The 25,502-nt window shown below is 43.7% G+C and overlaps 1 protein-coding gene across 1 annotated transcript in view; it reads left to right on the plus strand.

The window, feature by feature from the left end:
- Nucleotides 1-25,502, plus strand: part of RFTN1 (raftlin, lipid raft linker 1) — a 204,784-nt gene that overhangs the window by 159,423 nt on the left and 19,859 nt on the right. Inside the window, exon 7 of the mRNA XM_032631078.1 lies at nucleotides 1,026-1,141. Within this exon, the coding sequence (XP_032486969.1) occupies nucleotides 1,026-1,141 (116 nt within the window). The remainder of the gene's footprint in view (nucleotides 1-1,025; nucleotides 1,142-25,502) is intronic.

Here is a 25,502-nt window from a genome sequence, read left to right on the forward strand (position 1 = left end):
ATCTGTTTCCAAATGTACTCACTTTGGAGGTTAGAGTTTCAACATATGAATCGGGGGTGGGGGGTGGGGACAGAGTTCAGTCCAGCACAGTGCGACTGAGCAGTGATTTGTAGAATACTGACCAGGAGGAATTCTCTGTCTACAACCCCCTTTCACAGACAAGAAACCAAACCCCTCAAGGGTCAGATCCCTTTTCCGATAGAGCATGGGCCCAAACCCCCTGCTTCTGAGTCCATTCGTCTGTTTCCACAGTCCCTCATCTAAGTGAATCTAGGGTATTTAGGAGCCATTAACTTAAAAAGTGCCTCCTTGAAAGTCTTCTTCAGGGGCAAGGGCCCTGTTGTGTTTTTCTTGACATCTTCATTGCCTGAGACAGTTCTGAATCATGCTATGTTTGATGTAGGTTTGTTGAATTATATGGAACTTTACCATGAACTATAGCAGTGCCCAGGAAAACGTTTTCAATGGTAAATCATTTTGAAAAATTCTCCCTTCCCCCAAATTTCACCTCCTGACAAGAGCTGCGTGAAGTGTCCCATGTACTGCACCCACATCACACAAATGTCGAGGAATCAACGCATCTGAACTGTGTCTGCAAGCCCAGAGCGCTGCGTTGCATCTATCCCCACTTCAAAATAATTTCTCTCACCTCAATATAGTTTTCTTCTAAAAACTGTCTCTAAGTGACTGCATTTCCCCCGAATAAGTTCTCCCCAGTGCATCCTGACGTTGGAGCATGAAAAGGAAGGTAAACGCGTGAAATCAAATGGTGATTGCTAACAATGAAATTTGGGCTCATAAAATCAAGGATATTATTCAAAACTGCGAGGTAAATTAGTCTCATTCATTCTGATGGGGCTAGACTCTGTGGTTGTGTATGCCTTCTTTAATTAACATGCTGAAAAGATGTTCTGATTGGGATTATTAATGAATGCAGTGAAAATTTTTGCTGCTTGTAAGGCTTCTGCCACAGACGGTTTACAGCAACCTCCCTCCACCCCACCCCGCCTTTTCTTTTTCCACAGATTCCTTACACGGCTTGACAGATGGAGTATTCATCTTTGAAGCAGTTTCCACAGAAGATAGCAAAACCATGCAGGGCTACGATGCTATTGTAGTGGAACAATGGACGGTTCTGGACGTAAGTGTTGGGATTGGCAGTGGTGCATTTCTTGTTTGGACGGTGATTGTTTTACCCGCTCGCTCCTCTGAGCGTGGCTGCTGATGGACGTCGCTTTCCTCTGAACGGCAGTTGGACCTCCATACACCCTGTGAGGACCCCTTTCGTCCTTTGGTGCCCCTCCTATGCCACCCCCAGTTGGGGGATGGGCCCCACTTTTCCCTTTCTGTAGAAAAAACACATTGTGTGTGCCGGGTAGAAAAGATTCTTCTGTCATTAATTTGAAAGCGCTAAGTGACATAAGTGAGGCAAACGCATAGTTTGTGGCCCCCATAATAATTAGAGCATCATCTTTATTGGAGCTAGACTGTATGGCCCCATCTGACAGGGGGCCATAGAAATTTATATGCCAGAAGAAATTTATATGCATCTGCGCTCTTAACCTTCACAATAAGTCTGAGTTCTGTGATTGCTCCCATTTTACAGATGAGGAAACTGAGGCACAGGGAGGTTAGAACCCTGGCCCATTAAGTGTAGAAGGCGGTCTTTGAGAAGCATTGACCCGCAAGGCCACCAGATTGCTGTGGGCAGAGGAATTCCTCAAGCTGTGTTGCGCTGGGATTTGGGAAGGGGGGAGCTGATTTCTTTCTGAGATTTGCTGGTGTGTATTTTAAAGGCATTTCTGCAACTGTTGAAACATGGACTTTATAGACCAGTCTCTTGTCCACCCAGCATCTGGCGTGTTTGAAGATAGGGGACTGATTTCTGAATGCTCTCAAGTTGGCCCTAGAAGGACACAGGGTTGGCGTCACTCCGAGGGACCCTGCCAGACAGGCCCTGTGCCAGAGGAGGACGGATGAGGAAGCAGCTCTTGGTGGAGAGTGTGGGGCACTGGGACCCGCCACACCCTTGTGCCCTTTGGCACTGCAGCCTGTGGCCAGTCCCCCGCCTGGAACTGGGGTGGAGCGCCCCACGGGCACCGTTGCTTAGCCTCTGAGCCTTCAGCCGTTCTGAGGAGGCCTGATGTGGGGAGCAGAGGTGCGGGGGGCAGCCTGCATCTGAGTAGGGATGGGAACTAGCTGCCTGCAAATGTGACAGAATAGAGTCCACAGAAAAACTGCAATAATCAGAAACAGGAATTCCAAAATCACAGCATCCAGGGCCAGTTAGGCTGGGGGCCAGGGGTCCTGCAGGCATAAGTAGTGAGGAAGGTAAGGAGGTAGGTGATGACCTGCTTTGCCGTCAGGCTCCGCCAGTGAGTCCCGCCCGCCGTCGGTCCCAGTGAGCCTCCATGCCCCTAACTGGAAACGGGGTGCAGAGGAAGTGAGGCTCTGTCGAAAATGCAGAGTCCAATGTGGGCAGGTCATGTCCCCCCTGGGGACCCTAAACTTCTACAACTGTAAGATGGGGCGGTCCGTTCACCCAGCCTGCCACGTGTGGTAGATGCAGGATCTCAAGGACCCCGTCCGGACAAGCTCATGCTGGCTGCCCTGCACCCACGAGCTGTAGCGCTCGGTTTGCTCTGTGACACAGGGCTGTATCAGCAAGCGATGCATGGCTGCACCAGAAAGACGTTGAGTGATTTTGCACATGCGATCGGCCACGGGCCATGGGGACGTGTATAAAATCCCTTGCTGTCTGCACATTAAAGTGGCTGTGAAAGGCAGGCTTTGTGGTTTCCTCAATAAAGATGGTTTGATGGCAATGATCCAAAATTGCCTGAGAAAGTGGTTCTCAAAGTGTGGTCTCAGGACCAGTAGCAGCAGCACCTGGAAGTTGTTAGCGATGCAGATGCTTGGGCCCCACCCTGGACCTACTGAATGGGAAGCACTGCGGGTGGGCCCAGCCATCCGGGTTTTAACAGGCTCTCTAGGTGGTTCTGAAGCTTCCTCAGATTTAAGAACTAGTGTCTGAAAGAACGGTACAGATGCCACTTTCCCCAGATGTCTATGGTCGTGTGATATTTGATGAAAAGGGTGATAGGAAAAGCACCCCAATGATTCATCTTTCTTCAGCCTTTGAAATATTGAAATTTTAAAATGTGACCTTGATGCGTAACTGGAGGGAACGCCTACTATCTAAAAAGTCTGTGGGAGGGAATTCCCCGGTGGTCCAGTGGCTAAGACCCTGCACTCCCAGTGCAGGGGGCCCGGGTTCCATCCCTGGTTGGGGAACTAGATCCCACATGCATGCCGCAACTAAAAAGATCCCGCGTGCTGCAACTAAGACCCGGCACAGCCAAACAAATAAATATATTAGAAAATAAAATGTCTGCGGGAGGGAGATAATGGTTACAAACTCAAGTAAGGACACAGTTGTCATTTTGTGCCCCTGTCAATTTTTTAAATTGTTATTTTTTTAAATTGAAGTATAGTTGACTTACAGTGTTGTGTTAGTTTCAGGTGTACATCAAAGTGATTTCGTTTTATATATATATATATATATATAAAGTATGTAGAATATATAAAGTATGTATATGTATATACACACATATATATATATATTCTACATACTTTATATATTCTTTTTCATATTCTTCTCCCTTATAGCCGACTACAGAATACTGCGTATAGGTCCCTGTGCTCTACAGTAGGTCCTTGTTGGTTACTTATTTTATATATAGTAGTGTGTATATGTTAATCGCAAACTCCTAATTTATCCCTCCCCACCTTTCCCCTTTGATAACCATAAATTTGTTGTCTATGTCTGTGGGTCTATTTCAGTTTTGTATTTAAAGTTATTTATATCTTTTTTTAAGATTCTACGTGTAAGTGATATCATATGATATTTGTCTTTCTCTGTCTCACTTACTATGATCATCTCTAGGTCCATCCATGTTGCCGCAAATGGCATTGCTTCATTCTTTTTTATGGCCGAGTAATATTCCATTGTATATATACACCACGTCTTCTTTATCCATTCGTCCGTCGATGGGTGTTCATCTTTGTTTCCCAAGGCATCCAGTAAATGCTTCCTGAATTGGGTTGAAAGACTTTTGGTTCAAATTGAGCTTGTGTCTATCTGGAAAGCTTTTTAAAAGACACACGTCCAGGCTCTCCCCCCCGAGTTTCCTATTCAGCCCACTGTGAGAATCAATCCCTGCCTTAGAGGAGCCACGTGTATGCAGCTGTTACCAGCACAGCCCAGCAGGGTCCAGTCTGGGGCGGGGGGCTGTCTAGCTCCCTCACCTCTGTCCTCGAGACCATCTCCTTCCTCTCCTCCCCACCCTATGGCCTCTGGGGAAGGCCTTTCCTGTTCAAGCCCTGGGCAGCTCCCTCTTGGCTTGTGGTTGATCCTGCTTTTCTAGCAGCCACTTTCCTCCCGGAGCCTCCCAGGGCTCTGACCACCAAGTATCTCGGACCTGCTTTTTCTCTTTTCTCACAGTTGGGACTGACTTGTCCCTTTTCTGCCCCTTTACTCCTCTGCCCGTTAATATCCTCAAGCTCTGTGTGCAGATGTGCCAGTCTAATTCGGCCACATCTTCCTGGCTTTCCTCTCCCCCCCGCACCCCAGACCACACGCACACATACAGACACACACACTTTCACAAGACAACCTACCTGGCTCTTCACACCTCTGCAGACAGTGCGGTATGCTGGAAAGAGAATGTGGATTCTCGAGTCTGGCCTGGGTAGGCATCTTGCTCTCTTGTTTCTTGCTGAGTGTATGAAAAGGAAACCACCCCCTCTTTGCTTTTCCATTTTTCAATTGTATAAATGGAGAGACGGGTAACAACCTCTCGAAGTCGATGAGAATGAAAAGAGATAACGTATTTAAAAGTTTTGAGTGTCGTACTTGGCATAGAGTAAGTCAATACTGTTTTCTTGTATCGGTCACCCAGGATCATCAATTGGAAAGATCCTCTGCCTATTGCATTGATCTTGTTCCAAAAGCACAGAGGAGGCTGGGCTAGGGAACATGTGGAGTCAAATGCAAATAATCGCATTTTTCTCAGTTGGAAACCTATGGCCTAAAATTAAAGGCAGTTGTGAATGGGATGAAAGTCCATCCATAGGGCATTTATGACAGGTATTTGGCTTATGCTCTATGAGTTTACAATCTAGAGTGTGAGCAGAAAGGGTGATTCTTTGAAATGAAAGGGGGAAGCTATGTAGACGGATAGGTGAAGAGGAAGAGAGAGGCAGAGAAAGGGACCGTCCTCTTCTCTCTGTCTGCACGTCCCTCAGCCTGACCGCGCAATGGACTTGGAGGATGCCACCAGGAGCTTGTGAGCCATAGAACCTCTCCATCCTCATCCCGCTCCCTGGACTGTCTTCTAGCTCACAAGTGCTTCCTGTGAAATTTGCCACCAGAACTGAACATAAGACAGTAGGGAAAGCGCTTTGAGTAGATGCGGTTGTCTTGGGAGCTGGTGGGTTAACTGAAAAAGTCAATGAAAAAGAACCAAAGAAAATCATATTCAGAGGGAAGGATTGGGAGTTTGGGATTAGCACATTGCAAACTATTTTTTTTTTTAATTTCAAATACATATATAATTTTTCCAAGTCTCCAAATATTTTTTTCTGTTAGTTTCTGCTCTATAACAAAGTGAATCAGCTCTACATATACATATATCCCCATATCTCCTCCCTCTTGCGTCTCCTTCCCACCCTCCCTATCCCACCCCTCTAGGTGGTCACAAAGCACCGAGCTGATCTCCCTGTGCTATGTGGCTGCTTCCCACTAGCTATCTATTTTACATTTGGTAGTGTATATATGTCCATGCCACTCTCTCACTTCATCCCAGCTTACCCTTCCCCCTCCCCATGTCCTCAAGTCCATTCTCTATGACTGCATCTTTATTCCTGTCCTGCCCCTAGGTTCCTCAGAACCTTCTTTTTTGGTTTTTTTTTTTAGATTCCATACATACGTGTTAGCATATGGTATTTGTTTTTCTCTTTCTGACTTACTTCATTCTATATGAAAGGCTCTAAGTCCATCCACCTCACTACAACTCAATTTCATTTCTTTTTATGGCTGCATAATATTCCATTGTATATATGTGCTACATCTTCTTTATCCATTCATCTGTCAGTGGACACTTAGGTTGCTTCCATGTCCTGGCTATTGTAAATAGAGCTTCAGTGAACATTGTGGTACATGACTCTTTTTGAATTATAGTTTTCTCAGGGTATATGCCCAGTAGTGGGATCGCTGGGTCAAATGGTAGTTCTATTTTTAGTTTTTTAAGGAACCTCCTACTGTTCTCCATAGTGGCTGTATCAATTTACCTTCCTACCAACAGCACAAGAGGGTTCCCTGTTCTCCACACCCTCTCCAGCATTTATTGTTTGTAGATATTTTTGATGGTGGCCATTCTGATTGATGTGAGGTGAAAACTCATTGTAGTTTTGATTTGCATTTCTCTAATGATTAGTGATGTTGAGCATCCTTTCATGTGTTTGTTGGCAATCTGTGTATCTTCTTTGGAGAAATGTCTATTTAGGTCTTCTGCCCATTTTTGGATTGGGTTGTTTTTTTTGATATTGAACTGCATGAGCTGCTTGTAAATTTTGGAGATTAATCCTCTGTCAGGTGCTTCATTTGCAAATATTTTCTCCCATTCCAAGGGTTGTCTTTTCGTCTTGTTTCTGCTTTCCTTTGCTGTGCAAAAGCTTTTAAGTTTCATTAGGTCCCATTTGTTTATTTTTGTTTTTATTTCCATTTCTCTAGGAGATGGGTCAAAAAGGATCTTACTGTGATTGATGTCATAGAGTGTTCTGCCTACGTTTTCCTCTAAGAGTTTTATAGTGTCTAGCCTTACATTTAGGTCTTTAATCCATTTTAAGTTTATTTTTGTGTATGGTGTTAGGGAGTGTTCTAATCTCATTCTTTTACATGTAGCTGTCCAGTTTTCCCAGCACCACTTATTGAAGAGACTGTCTTTTCTCCACTGTATATTCTTGCCTTCTTTATCAAAAATAAGGTGGCCATATGTGCGTGGGTTTATCTCTGGGCTCTCCATCCTGTTCCATTGATCTACACTTCTGTTTTTGTGCCAGTACCATACTGTCTTGATTACTGTAGCTTTGTAGTATAGTCTGAAGTCCAGGAGCCTGATTCCTCCAGCTTCATTTTTCTTTCTCAAGATTGCTTTGGCTATTCGGGTCTTTTGTGTTTCCATACAAATTGTGAAATTTTTTTGTTCAAGTTCTGTGAAAAATGCCATTGGTAGTTTGATAGGGATTGCACTGAATCTCTAGATTGCTTTGGGTAGTAGAGTCATTTTCACAGTGTTGATTCTTCCAGTCCAAGAACATGGTATATCTCTCCATCTGTTTGAATCATCTTTAATTTCTTTCATCAGTGTCTTATAGTTTTCTGCATATAGGTCTTTTGTCTCCTTTGGTAGCTTTATTCCTATGTATCTTATTCTTTTTGTTTCAGTGGTAAATGGGAGTGTTTCCTTAATTTCTCTTTCAGATTTTTCATCATTAGTGTGTAGAAATGCAAGAGATTTCTGTGCATTCATTTTGTATCCTGCTACTTTACCAAATTCATTGATTAGCTCTAATAGTTTTCCGGTAGCAACTTTAGGAATCTCTATGTATAATATCATGTCATCTACAAACAGTGACAGCTTTACTTCTTCTTTTCTGATTTGGATTCCTTTTATTTCTTTTTCTTCTCTGATTGCTGTGGCTAAAACTTCCAAAACTATGTTGAATAAGAGTGGTGAGAGTGGGCAACCTTGTCTTGTTCCTGATCTTAGAAGGAATGGTTTCAGTTTTTCACCATTGAGAATGATGTTGGCTGTGGGTTTGTCATATATGGCCTTTATGATGTTGAGCTAAGTTCCCTCTATGCCTACTTTCTGGAGAGTTTTTATCATAAATGGGTGTTGAATTTTGTCAAAAGCTTTTTCTGCATCTATTGAGATGATCATATGGTTTTTATCCTTCAATTTGTTAATATGGTGTATCACATTGATTGATTTGTGTATATTGAAGAATCCTTGCATTCCTGGGATAAACCCCACTTCATCATGGTGTATGATCCTTTTAATGTGCTGTTGGATTCTGTTTGCTAGTATTTTGTTGAGGATTTGTGCATCTATGTTCATCAGTGATATTGGCCTGTAGTTTTCTTTCTTTGTGACATCTTTGTCTGGTTTTGGTATCAGGGTGATGGTGGCCTCATAGAATGATTTTGGAAGTGTTCCTCCCTCTGCTATGTTTTGGAAGAGTTTGAGAAGGATAGGTGTTAGCTCTTCTCTAAATGTCTTATAGAATTCGCCTGTGAAACCATCTGGTCCTGGGCTTTTGTTTGTTGGAAGACTTTTAATCACAGTTTCAATTTTAGTGCTTGTGATTGGTCTGTTTATATTTTCTGTTTCTTCAAGGTTCAGTCTCGGAAGGTTGTGCTTTTCTAAGAATTTGTCCATTTCGTCCAGGTTGTCTGTTTTATTGGCATATAATTGCTTGTAGTAACCTCTCATGATCCTTTGTATTTCTGCAGTGTCAGTTGTTACTTCTCCTTTTTCATTTCTAATTCTATTGATTTGATTCTTCTCTTTCTTTTTCGTGATGAGTCTGGCTAATGGATTATCAATTTTGTTTAACTTCTCAAAGAACCAGGTTTTAGTTTTATTGATCTTGGCTTTTGTTTCCTTCATTTCTTTTTCATTGATTTCTGATCTAATCTTTATGATTTCTTTCCTTCTGCTAACTTTGGGGTTTTTTTGTTCTCCTCTCTCTACTTGCTTTAGTTGTAAGGTTAGGTTGTTTATTTGAGATATTTCTTGTTTCTTGAGGTTGGATTGTATTGCTATAAACTTCCCTCTTAGAAATGCTTTTGCTGCATCCCATAGGTTTTGGGTCATCATGCTTTCATTGTCATTTGTTTCTAGGCATTTTTTGATTTCTTCAGTGATCGCTTGGTTATTAAGTAGTGTATTGTTTAACCTCCATGTTTTTGTACTTTTTTTACAGATTTTTCCCTGTAATTGATATCTAGTCTCATAGCGTTGTAGTCAGAAAAGATTTTTTTTTTTTAATTTATTTATTTATGGCTGTGTTGGGTCTTCGTTTCTGTGAGAGGGCTTTCTCTAGTTGTGGCAAGCGGGGGCCACTCTTCATCGCGGTGCGCATGCCTCTCACTATCGCGGCCTCTCTTGTTGCGGAGCACAGGCTCCAGACACGCAGGCTCAGTAGTTGTGGCTCACGGGCTTAGTTGCTCCGCGGCATGTGGGATCTTCCCAGACCAGGGCTCGAACTCGTGTCCCCTGCATTGGCAGGCGGACTCTCAACCACAGTGCCACCAGGGAAGCCCAGAAAAGATATTTGATACGATTTCAATTTTCTTAAATTTACCAAGGCTTGATTTGTGACCCAAGATATGATCTATCCTGGAGAATGTTCCATTAGCACTGGAGAAGAAAGTGTATTCTGTTGTTTTTGGATGGAATGTCCTATAAATATCAATTAAGTCCATCTTGTATAAAGTATCATTTAAAGGTTTTGTTTCCTTATTTATTTTCATTTTGGATGATCTGTTCTTTGGTGTAAGTGGGATGTTAAAGTCCCCCACTATGATTGTCTTACTGTTGATTTCCCATTTTATGGCTGTTAGCATTTGCCTTATGTATTGAGGTGCTCCTCAATTATGCGTGCATAAATATTTACAAATGTTATATCTTTTTCTTGGATTGATCCCTTGATCATTATGTAGTGTCCTTCTTTGTCTCTTCTAATAGTGTTTATTTTAAAGTCTATTTTGTCTAATATGAGAATTGCTACTCCAGCTTTCTTTTGATTTCCATTTGCATGGAATAACTTTTTCCATCCCCTCACTTTCAGTCTGTATGTGTCCCTAGGTCTGAAGTGGGTCTCTTGTAGACAGCAAATATACGGGTCTTGTTTTTGTATCCATTCAGCCAGTCTGTGTCTTTTGGCTGGAGCATTTAATCCATTTACATTTAAGGTAGTTATGGATATGTATGTTCCTATTACCATTTTCTTAATTGTTTTGGGTTTGTTATTGTAGGTCTTTTCCTTCTCTTGTGTTTCCTGCCTAGAGAAGTTCCTGTAACATTTGTTGTAAAGCTGGTTTGGTGGTGCTGAATTCTCTTAGCTTTTGCTTGTCTGTAAAGGTTTTAATTTGTCTGTCAAATCTTAATGAGATCCTTGCTGGGTAGAGTAATCTTGGTTGTAGGTTTTTCCCTTTCATCAGTTTAAATATGTCCTGCCACTCCCTTCTGGCTTGCAGAGTTTCTGCTGAGAGATCAGCTGTTAACCTTATGGGGATTCCCTTGTATGTTATTTGTTGTTTTTCCCTTGATGCTTTTAATTTTTTCTTTGTATTTAATTTTTGAAAGTTTGATCAATATGTGTCTTGGCATGTTTCCCCTTGGATTTATGCTGTATGGGATTCTCTGTGCCTCCTGGACTTGATTGAATATTTCCTTTCCCATATTAGGGAAGTTTTCAACTCAAATCTCTTCAAATATTTTCTCAGTCCCTTTCTTTTTCTCTTCTTCTTCTGGGACCCCTGTAATTCGAATGTTGATGCATTTAATGTTGTCCCAGAGGTCTCTGAGACTGTCCTCAATTCTTTTCATTCTTTTTTCTTTATTTTGCTCTGTGGTAGTTATTTCCACTATTTTATCTTCCAGGTCACTTATCTGTTCTTCTGCCTCAGTTATTCTGCTATTGATTCCTTCTAGAGTATTTTTAATTTCCTTTATGGTGTTGTTCATCATTGTTGTTTGCTCTTTAGTTCTTCTTGGTCCTTGTTAAACGTTTCTTGTATTTTCTCCATTCTGTTTCCAGGATTTGGGATCATGTTTACTATCATTACTCTGAATTCTTTTCCGGGTAGACTGCCTATTTCCTCTTCATTTGTTTGGTATGGTGAGTTTTTACCCTGCTCCTTCGTCTGCTGTGTGTTTCTCTGTCTGCTCATTTTGCTTAACTTACTGTGTTTGGGGTCTCTTTTTTGCAGGCCGAAGGTTTGTAGTTTCCGTTGCTTTTGGTGCCTGCCCAGTGGCTAAGGTTGGTTCAGTGGGTTTTGTAGGCTTCCTGGTGGAGGGAACTGGTGCCTGTGTTCTGCTGGATGAGGCTGGGTCTTGTCTTTCTGGTGGGAAGGACTGCATCCGTTGGTGTGTTTTGGGGTGTCTGTGACCTTATTATGATTTTAGGCAGCCTCTCTGCTAATGAGTGGGGTTGTGTTCCTGTCTTGCTGGTTGTTTGGCATAGGGTGTCCAGAACTGTAGCTTGCTGTTCGTTGAGTGGAGCTGGGTCATAGCATTGAGATGGAGAACTCTGGGAGAGCTTTCACCGTTTGATATTATGTGGAGCTTGGAGGTCTCTGGTGGACCAATGTCCTGAACTCCGCTCTCCCACCCCAGAGGCACAGGACTGACACCCGGCCGGAGCACCAAGACCCTGTCAGCCACATGGCTCAGAAGAAAAGGGAGAAAAAAAGAAGGAAAGAAAGAAAAAATAAAATAAAAATAAAGTTATTAAAATAAATTATTAAAAATAAAAATAATTAAAAAGTAATTTAAAAAAAGAAAGAAGAGAGCAACCACTCCAAGAAACAAATCCACCAATGATAAAAAGCACTAAAAACTATACAAAAAAAAAAAGACAGACAGAACCCTAAGACAAATGGTAAAGGCAAAGCTATACAGACAAAATCACACAAAGAAGCATACACATACACACTCACAAAAAGAGAAAAAGGAAAAAAATATATATATCTCTTAGGAAGTCTGAGGTCTTCTGCCAGCGTTCAGTAGGTGTTCTGTAGGAGTCGTTCCACGTATAGATGTATTTCTGATGTATTTTTGGGGAGGGAGGTGATCTCCGCGTCTCACTCCTCCACCATCTTGAAGGTCTCCCTCACCACAAGTTCAGATGCAAACTATTATATATAGGATGGATAAACAACAAGGTCCTACTGTATAGCCCAGGGAACTATATTCAATATCCTGTGATAAACCATAATGGAAAAGAATATACATATGTATAACTGAGTCACTTTGCTGTACAACAGAAATTAACACAACACTGTACATCAACTATACTTCAATTACATTTTTTAAAAAGAGCAAAAAGCATATTCACATCTTACACAGTTTAATATAAAATATGTAAGTACACATCCATGTGCCAATCTTTTTGAGTTTGGGGTCTGCTGATTAGAATCCCACTTCATTCTTCTTTTATCAACCAAAGTGTGCAGTCGCTGATGGCCAGCGTTAGTGTCTGTAAAGTGTAGCAAAGGGATTTGACTGCAGAATCCTTCTGTTTTCATGATTTTTTTCCTGGTCTTTTCCAGCCCCCTCTGCCCCGCCAGACAGTGGCCACAGTTGTTATTTTTAAGCAACTGTCCTTTGTCAGGTCTCTTCAAAGCATTCTATCTAGTTTTCCTAGAAACAACTTCTTTGCACTTCCTATCCGTTTTAAATAATTTAAATTAAGACATGTAGCTGTGATCATGGGTCTAACTGACGTGAACAGGTGTGGAAGCACGGAAGACTTACCCTGGAAGTGCTCACCTGCACAGCATCCTGGGATCCGAAGGGCATCGTGAAGAGCAGCCCACTACCTGCAAGGACCTGGTCTCGCTACAGCTGGACCTGGGCTTCTGCTAGTGCAGCTGGAGACTGTATGGACTTTGGGGTCACCTGTTACAGCCTGTGAACACCCACAGTTCTCATCCCGTGAGGCGCTGTTGTCAGGTGTTGTCTCCATCCTCCACCTGTGTGTTCAGTCTGCTGTTGAATCGCCTCCCATTGGTTTCTACCCATTTTTCCAGCCTGCTGAGACATTTGTGATCATGACAGTAGCATCTTGTGTCTGGGGGAATCGTCCCAGCCCTGGCTTCTCTGAGCATTTCCTACGTAGGGTTGCTTCTGTCTGATCCAGTGTCCAACGGGTGGATGGAGGACACGGTCCTTTGGCATGCTGTGGGAATCTCTCCCTCAGGCCCTAATGTGGCCCCAGCACCGTCTGCAGAGGTTTCAGATGGCCCTGTCATTCCACCCAGCGGTCACCACCTTGTCCCTGAAGGACTCATGAGAGGCTTGGTAAGAGGCATCTCTGTAATTGGAACCCACTCTGGGGTACACTCCACCCCACCTGTCCCACAACCCTATCTAACAACTCGTATGTCCCCCTTTTTCTGCATGGACGTCCACAGCCTTCTGGGCATCAGTCTTCTGTTTCCAAGGGCTCCCGACCATCCATGTAACGGTCCACACTGGGATTTGCCAGGGAGTAACGTCAATGTCTGCGGTGTCTAGAATTCACCACCTTCTGCTCCTACAAGGGAGCCAATATTTGTTCCTCTTAAACCATCTGGCATTTTTTTCATTGCCACAGTTTCTCCAAGATAATTATTTTGGTTCTGATATCATAGCCTTTAGTGCAAAATATAGCAGGTCTCTGCCTTGTTCCTGTGGTACAGAGGATTTTCCCGTGGATGATCACTGCCATGAAAGGTCCAGGCCTGCCCTCCCAGGTGGTAACACCACTCCTTCCAACCCAGAGCAAACCGCAGCTCAGATGAGTCTGCCAGTGGCTGGGACAACAGAATGTCTATTCTCCCAGCTTTCACTTTGGTCAAGTTCCTTGCATCTACCTTTGATAGTGACATACCAGTGTGCTGAGCACCTTTTCCTTAAAATGGAATTCTTCTCGGCTTGATGAATTTTAAATTCGTCATTTAAAAAATTGAGGTTTGCTTGGGAGGGCAGGTTGCCAACCTCTATGAAAAATTTTCAATGCCCACCCCTACGCAAGTCCACACCTCATGTCCATCTCTTTTGGAGAAACAGAGGCATGTTCACAAGAATACTGATACCAGGACATGGTTTCAGCATTATTAGTAACAGGAAAAAGGAAACAAAGTGTGCGTCCATCAGTAGCAGAAGGGTTAAATAGTGGATGGTGCATCCTTACTATGCATGCAGTCATTCTGTACAGACTGACACGGAAGGAACTCCATGAAATGTTGTCCAGTGGGGAAACAAGGTGCAGAAGAACCGTGATGGTTAATTTTATGGGACAACCTGGCCAGGCTGTGGTACCCAGTTGTTTGGTCAAACACCAGTCTAGATGTTGCAGTGAAGGTGTTTTTTAGATGCGATTAACATTCAAATCAGTAGACTTTGAGCAAAGCAGATGACTAACCCTCCATAATGCGAGTGGCTCATCCAGTCAGCTGAGACATCAAGAGAGGGCCAGCCCTGCAGACACTGAACTTGCCAGCCCCCCAATCGCATGAGTCAATTCCTCCAAATCAATCCATCTATCTATCAATCTCTCTCTGTCTCTGTCTCTTTGTCGCTATCTATCTGTCTAAAAATCTGTCTGTCTGTTCTCTATCCATTACGTTGGTTCTGTCTCTCAGGAGAACCCTGACCAGTACAGAGATACCCTCACCAGTGTGATGCCATTAATGGGGAAAAAAAGTCACAGAATATTATGATGTATATTGTGTGGGAATATGTAAATGTAGAAAAAGGCCTGGAAGAGCGGCCACCAAGCTGATGATGTGACTCGTGACTTGGCATGGAAGGGTGGAAGGTAGCTTTATCTGGAATATTTTCATTTTTATGTAGAGAAATATTCATTTTACCTGGGTAATTAAAAGTTAGTTTTTAGATGATAGCTAGTTCTGTCTCCCCATAACCTTTCTTCTCTTAGGTTTTAGGTGTATTTATTTTCTCCTTGTGGAAAAGAAAGTAAAGTAGGAGTTGAGTAATTCCACTTTCTGTGTCTTCTACATATTTTTTTTCCTTATACAACTTCTTGTTTTGAACATAATTTCTTATTGAAGTATAGTTAATTTACAATGTTTCAGGTGTACAGCAAAGTGATTCAGTTATATGTATATTCTTTTTCAGAGTCTTTTCCATCATAGGTCATTACAAGATATTGAATGTAGTTCCCTGTGCTATACAGTAGGCCCTTGATGTTTATCCATTTTACATACAGTAATGTGTATCTGTTAATCCCAAACTCTTCATTTATCCCTTCCCCACTTTCCCCTTTGGTAACCGTAAGTTTGTTTTCTACGTCTGTGGGTCTATTTCTGTTTTGTAAATAAGTTCATTTGAATCATTTTTTTAGATTCCACATATAAGTGATGTCATATGTGGTGGTCATGGGTATCAATCAGCATGCTTTTCACTGTCAAGGCAGAGTATCCACCTGGCCGTGGCTTGAACAGTAGGGATTTGTCATCGCATCTCACCAGGCAGCAAGTCTGGAGGAAGGTGGGGGGTTGCAGCGTCATCTTTTTCAGCAGCTTGAGGACATCACCAGGGACCCGGGGACTGTCACCTTCCACATCCCGGTCCTCAGTTTGTCTGCTAGGTCTCCCTTCAGGACCCTAATCCCAGGGTGGCTGCAGAGTTCCTAAGCATCTCATGGGAACATAATGAGAGTTGGAAAGAAGAGGGCGTTTCCTGCCATGTGCCCTTTTTTATTAGCAAGTAAGACCTTTCCCAGGAACTCCCAAGCAGAGTTTCCCTTCTGTCCCATTGGCTGGGTCACAGACCCACGTCACTGTCAAGATCATGGTGAGCTGGGCTGGAGAGGGTGTCAGCCAGGAAGGCAGACCTGGGCTATTGGCCTTGGCAACCAACAGTTGGCCACTGAGTGGGACAGAAAGCAGGGATGCTCCTAGAAGTATTTTAAGGAAGACTAAACTTGGACTTGGTGACAGCTCAGAGAGTGGGATGACAAAGGAAGAATTTGACTTTTACTCTCTATCTGCACTTTTTTCTTCCATAAACTCAATGGTCCTGTTTTCTCAGATTCCCATATTTCACTTCCTATGCAAAATTTAGTCATACAAGTAAGTTAAGCCTTTTAAAAATTTATTCAGCAAATAAATATTGAGTTCCTACTGTGTGTCAGCCACTGTGAAAACATGATGAATGGATTCAATCCAGGCAGGAAGGATTGATTCCTTTAACTGGGGGGAAGAAGTGCAGTCATTAAAAATGAATGCTCACCCCCTGGTCTTTCCACACCCGTAAATAACTTCTCTTCCTTGTCAGGCTTCCTGAGGGGTGGTGAGAGGCCCTAAATCACCAGGAACCTTTTAAGGCTGATGAGAGGGGAGACGCAAGTGTGTGGTCTGGTGAAGACCATGGGGCAAGGCGAATTTAGAGCCTGGCTGCAGAGGAAGAGAGAGTGAAGGAAATCATCACGCTTTCAGAATCATGGGACAAATGCATTTTTTAAACAGTATCAGGCTTTAAAACATCCAGTGCATGACAAAAAAGAGGCAACCCTCAATGTGATAAGAAGGGCTTTATCTTTAGGTTTTCCCAATGTGTTTGGGATTAGAAGGGTGGCGGATGATTCTATAAGAGTTTTAAACACACACACACAATTTATTGTCTTACAGTTTCTGGAGGTCAGAAGTCAGGGTGAGCTCAACTGGGTCCTCTCCTTTGGGTCTCATAAGGCTGAAATCAGGGCTTGGCAGGGCTGTGTTCCTTATTGGAGGCTCTGGGGGAAGAATCTGCTCCCAAGCTCATCCAGGTTGTTGACCAAATCCAGCTCCTTGTGGTTGCAGGACTGAGGTCCTTGCTTCCTTGCTGGCTGCCAGCCAAGGGCTGGTTTTGCTCCTGAGAACTGCCTGCATTCCTTCTCATGACCCCTATAATAATTTTTTAAATGCATAGACAGCCTGGGAGCCACAGGTGAGGACAGGGCAAATGGTTTTGCAAGAACTTAGTATATTAAATCAGTGAGTATAGAGGGTTGGAGGGTGTTCTTGTAGTTAACAAGAACTTCATCACCCTTCCTTGGAATTTGTCCTTTTTAAATTCACTTGGCAAGAACTTTAGTAAGATGAAATGCAAAGGAAGGGCCTGCTTCCTCTGGAACTGCTTAAGGGGCTACACTCAGTATGACCATCTTTAATTGGATGGGGGTCTTTCTTCGTGGGCCCTGTGATGCCATCCTGTGCCTTGTCCTGTTTCACGTCATTTTCAGTGCCTCGTGTAGACACCTAGATGATGGGGGACCTGTGGGAGGCCGTGGCGTATACTGGATGGCCGTCAAGATCCAAAGAACAGGGATGCTCTTGGGCTCCACAAAAACATTTCGGTTGGGCACGGTGTGGGTGGGGGAGGGAAGAATTGAGGGAATCGTTGAGAGCGGGGAGTGGGGAAGATTCTGGACAACCCACCCACGTCAGTGGGAACCAGAGCTGCTTTTTCTGACTCTATCTGCTTTAACATATTGGGCTTCTAAGTTAGATTACATTGATGTTTGTGGAAAGCCTCCCACTGCTTTTTAAAAAACAGAAAAGAAACAAAGCAAGAAGCCTTGAAAATTACTTATCTAATCCAGCTTCTTTTCTGAGTAGGTTTCCCTGATTTCTTAAACTCCTTCCAATCTCATTATCTACTAGTTTATCAATGTTAGGTCAAAACCAGCCCAATAAAATGTAATGGGATACATTTAAGTATAAAAAAATCAATTGTATTTAAGTGCAAAAAAATCAATAACACAGCATGGAGAATACCTGAATTGAAAGCAATTGTAATGAATTAAGTTTAATTCAGGTGAACAGTGTACCGACTACTCCTCTCCAAATACTCCAAATGCTCTGAGCTGTGACCAAGTGGGGTTTTCCAGATCACACCCTGGTTGCTTGTCCCTCCATTTGTGTTCTCTCTTGCCCTCTGCTGAGTCCCTGCTCGACATTTGAGGTGCTTGCCCTTCCTGGCCCAACTCTTTGTGACATCATCTTTGATGCTGCTGGCTGGATTTGCACTCCCTTCCTTTCAGCACTTTTGGCACCATGTTCCACCTTCCTTAGAGCTATTTCATTTTTTTTTTAATTTATTTTATTGAAGTATAGTTGATTTACAATGTTGTGTGATTTTCTACTGTACAGCAAAGTGATTCAGTTATACGTATATATGTCTACTCTTTTTCATATTCTTTTCCATTATGGTTTATCACAGGATACTGAATATAGTTCCCTGTGCTCTACGGTAGGACCTTGTTGTCTATCCATTATATATATAATAGGTTGCATCTGCTAACCCCAAACTCCCAATCCATCCCTCCCTTCCTACCCTCTCCCCTTTGGCAACCACAAGTCTGTTGTTCTCTATGTCTGTGAGTCTATTTTTGTGTCATAGATGTTTATTTGTTTCGTAATTTAGATTCTTGTCTTTCTATGTCTGGCCTACTGCACTTAGTATGATAATCTCTAGGTCCATCCATGGTGCTGCAAATGACATTATTTCCTTCTTTTTTATGGCTGAGTAATATTCCATTGTATATACACACACACACACACACACACACACACACACACACATATATATATATATATATATATATATATATATATATATATCACTTCTTTATCCATTCATCTGTCAGTGGACATTTAGGTTGCGTCCATGTCTTGGCAATTATTGTAAATAGTGCTGCTATGAACAGTGGGGTGCCTATATCTTTTCAAATTAGTTTTGTTTGGATGTATGCCCAGGAGTGACATTGCTGGATCATATGGTATAGAGTTATTTAATTTTTTAATTGCTCTGTGAACTCCTCGAGTCAGGGACTAGCTGTTTCTAATGTTCATGTTCCCTGGATCCAAATTAACTCCTTTCGTGTTACAAGTTTCATCAAACACTGGTTGGGTGGATGTGAAACAACATGAGATTATTGCTATGGGTAAAAGATAACTGGCCATATTATGAAATGCACACAGGAGGTGCTTATCTTCTGTTTTCCAGTGTGATACCGGTTGACTGGGAGTCTTATGTCTACCACACTGCTGTATTTGACGAGAAACACAGACGGACTGGGGGGTGGGCAGCGATGGAGGACATGCCTGGAAATGGTTGAAAACAAGTGGGTGTGTTTATTTTGGAGGAGGAACAAACAAGGGCAATCAGGAAGCTGGTTCCATATCTTCGAAGGGCAAACCTCTGATAAAGGGGATAGACTCTGTTTTCCTTAGTTGCAAGGGGAAAACCAGGATCCTTTGGAGAGTTTTGTGGAACCATCTGGCAGTGGAAGTAGGTGGGGCATGAGGCTGTCAACTCCCAGGTATCAGGGTGATTCACATGTTCAGTTTACCATCTCTCAGGGGTGATGGAGGTGGCCTTCCTGTTCTGGGCAGGAAGCACTAGAAAAGTGCTTCCCAAACCTTGTTGATCCTCAGAATCACCTGGGGATTTGACACGAATACACATTCCCCAGCACCAGCCCTGGCAGTCAGTAGGTCTGGGGGTGGAGATTAGGGATCTGCATGTTAAAAATCCAACCAGGAGCCACTGAACAGAGAAACACCCTGATTGCTTCCAGCTTTAATAAGCTGGGATGCATGGGTCAACTATTGCTTTTAAGTCAGTGACCTCTTTGAGGCAAAATTATTAAACATCCTCTTCAGCTATGGTGGAAGGGGGGATTCACTTGGCAAATTAGACAAGAAGGCTCAGAAGCTAGTCTAATGAGGCCAAGACATCTGTTCTTAAATTTTTATAACTTTTTTTTCTTATTGCAAAAGTGATGCATGGACAGTTCCTCAAAATGTTAAGCATAGGTACCATATGACCAACCCAGTAATTTTACTCTAAGGCACATATCCAAGAGAAATAATAGTAGCATTATTCATAATATCCAAAAAGTAGAGACAATCCGAATGCCCATCAAGTGTTGAATAAATAAAATATGTACAATGGAATATTATTCATACAATGGAATATTATTCAGCAGTAAAAAGGAATGGAGTACTAATACATGCTATAACACAGATGAACCTTGAAAACATTATGTTAAAATGAAAGAAGCCAGGTACAAAAGACAACGTATTGTATGATTCCATTTATATGAAATGGGCGGGGTGATTAGGCACATCTATAGAAAGTAGATTGGTGGTTGCCTAGGGGTGAGGGTGGGGGCAAAAAGAGTGACTGCTAATGCGGACAAGAATTTGGGGGGGAGGTGATGAAAACGTTCTAAATTTGTACTTTGGTGATGGTTGCATAACTGTGAATATATTAAAAACCATTGAATTGTGTACTGTATATAAACAGGTGAATTTTTAGATATGTCCATTATTCTTAAGGTGTTTTTAAAAATTGATACATGTAATACATGTAATTGAAGACAATACATGTAATTGAAGACAGTTTAGAAAATACAAATAAGGAAAAGAAAGCAAAAATCATCCCACTTTCATCATAACTGAGAAGACAGTCACATATTGGTGTGTATTCTAGTATGTATTCTGTCTGTATATAGACAGAAAAATATATTTGCATATATTTTTTAAAAATGGGATTATTTTGTTCACACTCTTTCTATCTCATCATTTTAAATGGCTGTAGAATATTGGTATATGAGCCATCGTATTTTAATTTATTTAATTAGTTTTCTGTTGGTAGATTTTAGATGGTTTCCATTTTTTGCTCTTGTACATCATGAATATTCTCTAGCTTTATCATTGTGCTTCATATCACATTTTGGCTTACAGGTCCATACTTTTTAAAGCTAGCTATTTTGTATCCCATGGAAACAAGTTTTACTTTTGATTTCACCTTAAAAATGCTTGATGTTGTCCAAGGGTACATGGGTCAAGAATGTGAGGATCATCACAAAGACATCACCCTATTTCAAACCGATTTAGGGCTTCCCTGGTGGCGCAGTGGTTGAGAGTCCGCCTGCCGATGCAGGGGACGCGGGTTCGTGCCCCGGTCCGGGAAGATCCCACATGCCGTGGAGCTGCTGGGCCCGTGAGCCATGGCCACTGAGCCTGCGCGTCCGGAGCCTGTGCTCCACAACGGGAGAGGCCACAATAGTGAGAGGCCCGCGTACCACACACAAAAAAAAAAAACCGATTTAGGCTACAAAATTGTGCAGAGTCACTCTCCCATATGAAGACAAAGTCACACTGAAAGAAGCAGGTAGACTTGTCTCTATTAAATGATAGATGTTTTGTTTTCCAGTCTGTATCAGTTAGTTCTTGCTGTATAACAAACCAGTCCAAACTTCACAGCTTCAAATGACTGTTTATTGAGCTCATGATTCTTTGGATCAGCTAAGCAGTTCTTCTGCTCTGAAGCAGTTTAGCTGACCTCTCCTGGGCTTTCTCATACATCAGGTGATGGCCAGAGGATCCAGGGTTGGCCTCACTCACGTGTCTGACAGTTGGCTGGCTGTTGGCTGGGGCCAGAAGGGCCTGTGTATCTTAACATCTAGTAGGCTTGCCCAGACTTCTTCGCAGGAGGAAAGTCACAGGGTGCCTGAGAGCCCCAGTGTGCTAGCTTGCTTACTTCCTGCTTTGGTTTGTATCATATTTGTTAATATCCTACTGATTTGTTAATATCCTGTTAACAGCCAAAGAAGGTCACACAACCAAACTCAGATTCAAGAGGTGGTGAGATAGATATTATCTCCTGGTAGGACCATCTGCACCAAAGTGCAGGGGCACAGATGCAGGATGGGGATGGATTTGTGTGTGGCCAGTTTAATAATTTTACCAATCTTTGCTAAAGCATCCAGTAGCCTTAGTGGTTGGTGACCAATGTGGTTCTGCATTTAATTTTCATTCATGAATATACTTCCAACTTCCACATACAGAAAGGTCAGAAGGATGGTACCACAACATCCTGGCAGATTAACTCCCATTTTGAATGGTAAACTCACGTCTCATTAGTGTTGGATGTGATTTACAGCAATTTTGATAAGATTTTGAGCATATAAGACAGCGGTGGCAGAACCTACCCCAGAAATGCTAGGGAAGGTGCATTCATTCATTGACTCATTTTGTGCCAGACACTTCCCTAGTTGCTTGGGATTCATTGAGAGTAAGACAAACCCCTTGCTTTGTGGAGAATGCATTCCAGTGAAGGACATAGTAGTAAATAGATAAGCTAATCAGTGTTAAGAAGTGATCAGTATGATGAAGTGATAGTGCAGGGGACAGGGGGAAATAGGGGGGTTTTCTTCAAGACCCCACGTAGAGTTGGCTGATCTCGCTGAGGCTGTTTTCATTTTCTTGACCTTGGTTTTCTGTTCATCAGCTCCTCCTTTGGTGGGTCACAACCCAGATGCTGATGGAAACCCAACAGTGCGTCTGTGACAGGCTCTGGTGCGTCTATCTCCTGGCTGTAGTGGAGCAGGAAACCAGAGAGAGTGGAAGAACCCTGGTGACAGGGGAGCTGACAGTCAGGGGTCTGACGTGTCCTGAAGGCTGGATATTCCCGCTAGTGGTTCCCAGCACCTCGGAAGCCCTAGTCGAAGTCCCCTTACCAGGAGCAGGGTCCTCAGAGGACACACCGAGGGACTCGTGCAACATAATTTGGCTTGAGGGGGAGGGTCCACTTAGCTTCCTGGTAACCATGGCAACAAGAGGCTAACAATTGGGTCACCACCAAGAGAATATTGACCAGAGAGAATACTGACCGAACGCTGAAGTGGGACCATGGCCCCTTGAATTTACCAGATGGAGAAAGTCAGGAAGGGAAAATGTGTTGTGCTGAATGTTCTACAACGTTACTGTCTTTTCAGAGTGACTGTGCTTTGTGGCTCTGAGTGCTGCTGGGCCGCCCAGCGACAGTGGAATAACCCTTAACTTCCATTGCCGCTTCTGCTAGGATTTTGAAGCAGCCTTTGTTCAGGGACATCATCTGGGCTAACGCTTTATGATTATTGGTAAGCAGTCAGGAATCCACTGTAGTGGAAGGTGATAACTTTGATGTAGTTTTAAGTTCGAGAGTTTTTGCTGACACACGTCCCCACCCCCTCCCCACTCCAGAGTAAATCCCTTTTAATTATATACTGTGGGAAAGCTCCTTTTAAATCCTCTTTTTTCTAGGTTGTAGATACGGTGAAAAAATAAGAAAGGCTAAAACTATGATCCCTCATATTGTCTAAAGACAAAGTGACAGATCCCATTTATTCCCAGAAAGTCTAATTTCCTCTCACTCCTCAAAGCAAGCGGAAGGGACTTGGCAAGTCCCTGGATGGAGAAAATGTTTCTTGTTTAATTGTTATCAGACCAAGCTGTTTCCAAGTCTGCCTGCCGGAGAGGATGCGCTCACCCCGATGCATTCAGTGTGTGTGTGAAATGTCAGCTTCTGGAGGTTGCAAGGCTCGCGCTCTCCCACCGTGAGGTCCCGCAGAGCAGCCCACAGGATGTAACGGCTTTGAGTCGCTTAACTGCTTGCGCTCAGAACGGCAGCAGCATCTTCTCCTACTAATGGTCAGGGTCTGCCCCAGCCGTGCCCCCTTAACCGTGAAACGTCCAGCATCTTTGCCTGCAGCGTAATCTGGGAGCCCTCTACTGTCACGCACCTGGCGTGGTTCTCACTCTGTCGAGCAGGCGCCTGTCAGCAGGCAGCTCTGATGCGCGCATGCATCTCCTGTGTCTCCACCCCATAACCCCTAACCCCTCTCCCGAAGCTGTACATCCCAGGACCAAATCACCTGCCCGGCCTAGAACCTGGAAGAGTGATATCTTGCACTGCAGGTTTGGTTTTCCTGCCAGCTGGGCATGCGTGGTACTCTGGGAGAAGCCCGGACAGCATCTCGAGCGAGCACACTCTCCCCCTGCGTGGGTTTTTAATCTCTCCCTCCCAGGGTAGGCTGGTGGCAGTGTTGGGCCTCACGGTAGCTTGTCGTAAGTGAGACTTCAGGGCTGCGATGCCACGCCGGGTCACAATGTATCTGGCATGTAGGAGATGAGGGCGTGGTGTGCCAGCTTTGAGAGCGGTGAGAAATTAGAAACCCCGAGCTCCATTCAGTAGTAGCTATTACATTCTATTTCTCTCTAATCAGATGAGGTGACTTTCACTCCGATTTTCCTCCTAGAGGTTTGCTGGGTTATTTGGCTCTCCCTAGAATAATCATAATCTATCAGCTTCTGCTGTGGAATAAGGCACCCCGAAGCTTAGCGAATTGAAATAACCAGCCTTTATGGTTGTAGTGAGTGCACAGGTCAGCTGGGTGATTCTGCTGATCTGGGCTAAGCTCCTCTAACCTCACTCTACTTCCGTGTCACTGGCTGGTCGACTGGCGTCTCGCTGGTCCAAGATGGCGTCTCTCACGTCTGCTAGTTGCTTGGGCCACATGACTCATCATCCAACAGGCCAGCCTGGGCTTGTCCTTGGTTCCCTGAGAGCAGGTAGAAGCAGCAAGGTCACTCGCGGCCTAGGCTTAGAACTATAATGTCACACCTACCATATCTGTTGGTCAGAGCAAGACACAAGCCCAGCCTGAACTCGAGGGGTGGAGGAGTGGACTCTGCCTCTTTATGGGAGGAGCTGCAGAATGCCGTAAAGAGGCCTAGAGGCAGGGAAGTAATCATTGAGGCCATTTTTTGCAAACAGTGTATCTCAAATAATAATAACAGTCATTATTATTATTTTGTTGGGCTCTCAATAGGGCTGCAGAGTTTGTTGCCTTTCTTGCATGGGAGAGAAAATCAGGCAAAGATGTGAATTAACCAGCAGGGGTGGGTAAATAGTCCTAGAAAAGCAGCTTTCCACACATTGCATGTATTTTCCTCTGCCCCCTTTTCTATATCTGAGAGCTAAGCTTTTTTCTTTTTTAAACGTATTCTCTTTGAACGTTATGAAAGCCGAAGTTGTCTAAAATGAGACGGACGGCTTTCTTAGGCTCTATTATGTTGGCCTAATTACATATCAGCAAAATGTTTTTCTGGGGCATTGTGTGTAAAACAAAGAGGAAAACATCTCCAGCCGGCCCCAGCATCCTTGCCCCTCCCTCTGCTGGCAGAGGCAGTGGTCCTGCAGGAGGCCTGTGGGGGGATGGGGGCCAGGAAGGCAGGGCTGCTGCAGCTGCCACTGGCCTCAGATGGATTTGCCCTTTCCCCAGAGAGGACGAGTGGCACAGCCTCCCTTCCTCTCTCCTTCCCTCCAGCACACCTCATGGTGGCTTGCATCTGGGGAGGGACTGTATGTTTGCTCTCCCCACCCGCTGGACCGGGATCTCCTACAGCAGGAGAAGAGGCTCACACATCTTCGCTTCCCGGGTGCGTGGCACAGAACCAGGTTGACTGGATGTGGAGAATCATAAGTGAATCGTGGTACCTGGTATAGTCGTGCCCTTGGCGATACTGAAGGACTCAGTGGAGTTTTCTGCAAGACCGCCGCAGTGTTACAGCCCCTACTTTCCAGTTGATAAATGAAGATGAAATGTTCCTTCTTTCCAGCTTGGCATTCCCCTCTCCTGCCCTGTCCTTGCATCTCTACTTTCTATCACCTGAGGGCATGACTCTTATCTTCCCTGTGTGCCATCACGGCCAGGGTCTCTGCTGGCCATGGCAATGTCAAGGCAGACCCCAGATTTCCTGAGAACATGTTTACATGCCAGCCACTTCCCTCCTGAAGCATCCTGGCTGTGGTCTCCTGAGACCTCAC

Source organism: Phocoena sinus, chromosome 4 (genome assembly GCF_008692025.1).
Source record: "Phocoena sinus isolate mPhoSin1 chromosome 4, mPhoSin1.pri, whole genome shotgun sequence".
Taxonomy (NCBI): domain Eukaryota; kingdom Metazoa; phylum Chordata; class Mammalia; order Artiodactyla; family Phocoenidae; genus Phocoena; species Phocoena sinus.